Below are 6,744 nucleotides of genomic sequence, written 5' to 3' on the forward strand. Positions count from 1 at the left end.
ATAAAGAAAAATGAGTAAACATCTCTTCTCGTACTCATACCGAGGCATTCAATGGCAGTTTGTGATTCAGATAAAGCACTAGTTTCTCAGGTATAACATTAATCTTAGTACATGCTGTGTAATTCATATAACACTTTTTATATTTCTCTAGGATAAGTTATATGCTGCCATTTGCATTTTGTTAACCAGTCTAAGAGAACACTGGGAACAGAAGAAAAGTCAGAAGCCAGAATCCTTAGACATTTTGGTAAGTAACTAAAAAGGATTTGTTCAATGCTCTAACTAACAAAAAAGTAAAATATTAAAACAAAGAAAAAGGCATTAGGGGGAAAGCAGAATAAGAGGAAAAGTAAGAAAAACTATTAAGACTCAATATCATATCAGGGAACAAGGGATAAAAACTTGTGTTCATTCATTGCAAGTTTTAAGCACATTGAATCTCTGCTGATCCTTGGAAAACACTGGGTTTTATTCTGAAAATCAGGAAAAAGATAATTAAATAGTATGCAAAGTATAAGTTAATGGAAAGGAAATGTGAAATGGAGAGCTATACTGATGATTAATACCAGTTTTAAGGGGGAAAAACACAAACTGTGCGTGAGAGAGGATAAAAGGAATGTTTACTAATATGGTTCCTTTTTGTGCATAGGATATATATCATCTGAAGTCAGGAAAAAGACAGATAAAAAATTATTGTACCTGCTGCCCCCTCCCCATTCTGAAACTCGAAAGTATAGATATTTGGTTGCACAATGTGATAATTGAGAACGACTGTTCAGAGTTGTTAATTCACTGCACGCTAGTGATGAAAACAGTCATAAGAATATTTCTGAAAGTATGATTGGTCAAAAAATAAATACTTCCATTACATATCAAACTTTAAAGTCTGGGCTGAGGGAAGGCATTCAGTTTTCAGTCAAACATTTGCTGCACCCACTCTGAAGATATTAGCGAATACAAATTCTAATGCAGTTATTGATGCACTCATTTATCAGGATACTAGTGAATACCAAGTACAAATTTTATTTATTGATTCACTCATTGTCAATATACTAGTCTTAATGCAGCTATTGATACACTCACTATGGAATACTAATGAATACATGTTTTAATGCAGTCATTGATGCAGTCACTATTGGAATACTAGTGAATACATGTTTTAATGCAGTCATTGATGCAGTCACTATTGGAATACTTCTTTTCCTTTTCTCTTTTCCCATTAGGGGTCACCACAGCAGAACAATGGTCTGCAAAACAATTGCCAGTGGAGTTTTATGGTGTCAAATTGCCAGCCTGGCACCCAGCCTTCCACAGAAGGCACAGATATTCACACACTCACACCTAGGGCCAATTTAGTGTGTCCAATTCACCTTCAGCATTTCATTGGGATGTGGGAGGAAACCAGAGCACCCAGAGGAAAGCCACATGACCACAGGTAGGACATGCAGACTCTGCATAGAAGGCACCCCAGCTGAGAATCAAACCAGAGGACCTCTTGCTGTGAGACAGCAAAGCTAACCACTGCACCACCATGGCCACCCTCACTATTGGAATACTAGTGAATCCAAATTCTAATGAAGTTATTGGTGCCCTCAGTGTCAGTTAACTAGTGAATATTAGTTCTAATGCAGATATTGATGCACTCACTGTTAGGATACTAGTGAATACATGTTTTTAATGCAGCTATTGATGCACTCACTGTTGAAATATTACTGAATACATGTTCAAATGCAGTTACTGATGTACACACTGTTGGGATACTAGTCAATATAAGTTCTAATGCAGTTATTAATGCACTAACTAAAACAATACTAATAACTATTATTATAATGCAGTTTTAAGGAAATGACTGTAGGGATACTAGTGAATATTAGTTCTACTATAGTTATTGAAGTTCTCACTGTAGGGATGCTAGTGAATACAACTTGTAATGCAGATACTGATGCTCTCAACTATCAGGATACTAGTGAATACCAAATACAAATGCAGTTATTAATGCACTCAGTGTCAGTATACTAGTTTTAATGCAGTTATTGATACACTCACTGTGAGGATACTAGTGAATACGTATTTTAATGCAGTTATTGATGCATTCACTATTGGAATACTAGTGCATCCAAGTTCTAATGACATTACTGATGCCTTCAGTGTCAGTATACAAGTGAATACTAGTTCTAATGCAGGTACTGATGCACTCACCATGAGGATACTAGTGAATACAAGTTCAAATGCAGATACTGATGTACTCACTGTTGGGATACTAGTGAATGCAAATTCTAATGTAGTTATTAATGCACTAACCAAAGCAATACTTGTGAATATTATAATGCAGTTTTGAGGAAATGACTGTAGGAATACTAGTGAATATTAGGTCTACTATAGTTATTGAAGCACTCACTGTAGGGATGTTAGTGAATACATGTTCTAATGCAGTTATTAATTCACTTACTGTCAGATTTAGTGAATATAAGTTCTATTACAGCTATTGATACACTAACTGTCAGAATGCTTGTGAGTACTGGTTCTAATGGAATTATTGATGCACTCACTTTCAGGATACTAGTGAATTTTAGTTTTAATGTAGTTAGTGATGTACTGACTGTGGGGGTACTAGTAAATATTAGTTATAATACAGTTATTGATGCATTTACTGTAGAAATATCAGTGAGTACTAATTAAACTTTAGTTAGTATTGCACTCATTGTAGGGATACTAGTGAATACTAGTTCTAGTATAGCTATTGATGCACTCATTGTAGTGATGTACTACATACTAGTTTGAATATCATAGTCAGATGATACAATTGTAGCAAGGAAAATGTTCAGTGTTTAATGCTGTTAATTCATTCAAGTCTATAATGCCTTCTTTGTTTATTTCCAGTTCACACCCATAACCGCCTTATGGCATCCAGACATGTTTTGTGTCTGGCTTTTTCTACTAAGCAAATCACCAGCTAATAATAGGCAGTATTACAATTGCAAGCAGTTATTAACAAAAATGACAATAAAATTGTTAGTCTAGGGTGTGCTGCAGTAGAGTTATTAATTACGGTTTGTCACGTATTATTCATATTTTCATATGTATGTTCATATTTTCATAACTGAGAGTCCTACATGATATTCAGGGATGTGGTTTGATATACCATGGTAGGAGACAGGAAAATTCATTGACAATGTCCATTTATATCACATGATACCTTAGATATTGCTAGTTATTTGTTATTAATTTTGAAAATAAACAATAGTTCCATATGTACTTAATATATCAAAAACATGTGAGTGGCAAACTGTTGCATAGTATTACATGAAACCGTAGATGTTGTTGAAGAAGACTATCTTTGATATTTGCACTGTAAGTTGCATATCTTTTTAACACCATTTATTGAATTATCAATTAAGACATACCTCGGGATTCATGAACCTTGCGCCAGGCGCCCGCATAGCGTTGGCGTTATAACGCCAAATATGGCTGCTGAGCGATTCAGGTATGAATGAATTCCACGTGCACTACCGGCGTGCGCCGGACCGTCTCCGCCCCCGGCGTAGGTATGCAAAACACACTGTGTGCGGTATTGCACCATGCAAATGAGGGCAAATAGCGATCCACGAAGTGGCGCAGGCGTAGCGTAAGGGCACGGCAATGTAAACCAAAAAAAATGGTTTACATATACCCAAACATACCGGAGGAGTAACGGAAGGCTGTCAAAGTCAGGTATCATATAGGTGCAATATGCCAATGTGGAAAGGCACCGAGAATGTCCAAAGAAAATATGCACAAAATGTAGAAAATGACATAAATGACACGTACGTAGAAAGAACAGCAGACCCCCGGGATATGTGCACAGAAGTTGCAAAGCAATGAAATAATATGACAATGTCCTAAAAGAGCAGTAGAACACAAATCAGCTGCACAGCCACCACACACCATAGTATGTATGTAAAGCTGCAACCCCAGCGCAATGGTTGTCAAGGAGTGGTGGCGGTGTCCGCCGTAACCATGTATTAGTAGTCAATTCCATGCAAATGAGGCAGATAATAGTGAATCGCAAAAACGGCGCCGGCGTAAGGATGGAGCAAGCGGCGTAGCGGTACTACACCGAGGAGTGGCCTACACGAGATACATGTCAACCACAGAGGGGTGTGCCACTGTAGGAGGAAGGATATTGGATGTCAGCAAATCTGGGCTGTACAATGCACATCACAGCATCAGGACTGGCGTGTTAGGAAATAGATGCGCTGAGAGTACATAATGCGCGTACAAATGCATGTGCACGAGTATGACTACGTTCCCTAAACCAGTCATGTGACGGACTCACCGTCAACAACCACGGATATAGGAAGGTAATGCGGAGAATAGCAGGAAATGCGGAAGCAGTGTAAATGGATCCGTAATGAGCAATTAACACCAATCAATGCAGGAAGGGCAAACGCCGACAGCTGATAACTCTGCATGCAGACTCCTGCATAACGGGAAAGGGGAGGCATATGAGTGCAAAGATAGTAGGGGATGTAGTAGAAATGCAAAGAGCAAAGAACCGAAATAGCACAGCCAAGTACAGAGGTAGCATAACTACGGCAGCAGATGAAATGCATCATATGCCATGTGCCTGCAGGATGCAGTAATGTAAGATGCAAGGCAAAGGCAATGCAGGCAACTGTAATGTAACACTACAGGCAGTACCGTTGCAGTTGCAACCGTAAAACCATGGAAATAATCCATGGATACGGCCGCACAGACACACCCAATGACATCACCGGGTATACAGCACAACAGTAATAAATGTGAATGCACACAACACACAGCGCGATTCCCGAAACGCCGCACCGTAGGGTGTAAACAGACGGGGAACTTTTAACATGTATATGCTGGGTGCCGTGGCCGTGATGCATAGGTATGTGGCAGAGACAGACGGAGTTGCGGAGGGTGGTGCCGACAACTACCGTAGGCCTCACAGGAGAAGGAGACTGTTCAGACCAAGGGTGACCTACCAGGGGCTGCGAGACCTGGAGATAGTAGAGCGCTACAGGGTGGACAGGGACACGTTACAGCAAATAGTGGAGCTGTGCCGGCCGCCTGAGAACAAGAGACAGCAGAGGAGAGCCCATCCCAGTGGACACAAAGGTATGTGTGAGCTTGCGAATACTGGCTACAGGTACCTTTCAAAGGCCCACCGGGGACATAATGGGCATCTCACAGGCATCAGCATCCAGGGTACTACACCAGTTCCTGGATGCCATGTTACCACATGCCCATGAGCACATAAATTTCCCCACATCTCAGGAGGAGTTGGCTAGCAATATGCGCCGCTTCCACCGTGTGGCACAATACCCGGAGGTCCTGGGTGCGATAGACTGTACGCACATAGAACTTAAGTCACCACCCGGGGAGCAGGGTAGACGCTACATAAACCGCAAGGGATACCCCTCCATCAATTGCCAGGTCGTGCAATGCGCAGGGCATTATCATGGATGTGTGTGCTGGCAGCCCTGGAAGCTACCACGACTCCCATATCTGGCATGCCTCACAGCTGTATCAGGTATTCGCCAGTGGGGACATCACACAAGGTCACCTTGTGGGGATGCTGGCTACGACTGGAGCCGTGGTTGATGACACCCATCAGAAATGCACACACACACATGCAAGAACGCCATAATGAGGCACACGCACAAACGAGAATAATCATAGAGCGTGTGTTCGATGTTGAAATCACGGTTCCGGTGCTTGGATACATCCGGTGGAGCCTTGCAGTACTCTCCAGGCACAAGTGCCCACATATTCATAGTATGTTGTATGCTACACAATATGATTCTGCGGAAACAGCTGCTGCAGGGACATAATGCCGGAGGGCCACCAAGCCCGCCACAACTGCCAGGGCAAGCACAGGCACAGGGCATTCAGCGCCATGGACACACTGAGCCAGCCCCAGTAGGTAGACAGAGGCGTACCCAATATGCCTACGCCCTGGCAAAGAGGGAACGCATAGCACATACTTTGACAGTGTAGGCCCCATGGACTGACACCTCCTGACCTGCACACACAGTAAAATGGACGCCACACAAACATGTCCGCCCGTAATGTGTACCGTATGTGTGACTCCAACAAAGGCACCGCCCAAACACTGCACACCCAATAGCCAGCAGAGCATGGAACGCCAACACCGCAACGCACGCCGGTTCTACAGCACACGGCGAGCCAGATGCTGCCACTATCGCCGCAAGTCGACCACACATGTACGCATGTGCATACACAGATACGGAAATACATATCAGTACACATGTAGAAATATATGTATGCATACACAGATATAAAGTACAACAGGGTAATATGGAACCCAGGGATGCAAGTTCACAGATAAGTAAGACGCGAAATCACCACATAGTAAACATAGTGACCGACAACCCGATCATCCTGGAGGGTGGGCAGGGCAGGTAACGCCAGCCATGGAAATGTTAACCTGCATCAATACATATCCGCGTGTCGGGATGGTCACCAGTCCACGGTACAGTAACGTGATATGTGTAGGGTTACCACCTATCCCACGTTGTGAGGGACAGTCCCCTTTGGGCGGTTGTGTCCTGCAAAAACATTGACAAAATGGCAAATGTCCTGAGATTGTAGGACAAAACTATTTCCCATAATAACCTTATTAGTTGCATAAAACAGTAATTTTGTAGAAGAAACATCTAAATATGATAATAAACAGAATAAGCAACTGTAATGCTACAGGTTTGTATTTTGTCAAAA

At 42.1% G+C, this 6,744-nt stretch overlaps 1 protein-coding gene across 1 annotated transcript in view; it reads left to right on the forward strand.

The window, feature by feature from the left end:
• LOC122814305 (nuclear factor 7, brain-like) overlaps positions 1-6,744 on the forward strand; it is a 530,904-nt gene that overhangs the window by 25,660 nt on the left and 498,500 nt on the right. Inside the window, exon 2 of the mRNA XM_044086892.1 lies at positions 152-247. Coding sequence (XP_043942827.1) covers positions 152-247 — 96 coding nt within the window. The remainder of the gene's footprint in view (positions 1-151; positions 248-6,744) is intronic.

The sequence above is a fragment of the Protopterus annectens genome, chromosome 10.part0 (genome assembly GCF_019279795.1).
Source record: "Protopterus annectens isolate FY-2018-M chromosome 10.part0, PAN1.0, whole genome shotgun sequence".
Taxonomy (NCBI): domain Eukaryota; kingdom Metazoa; phylum Chordata; order Ceratodontiformes; family Protopteridae; genus Protopterus; species Protopterus annectens.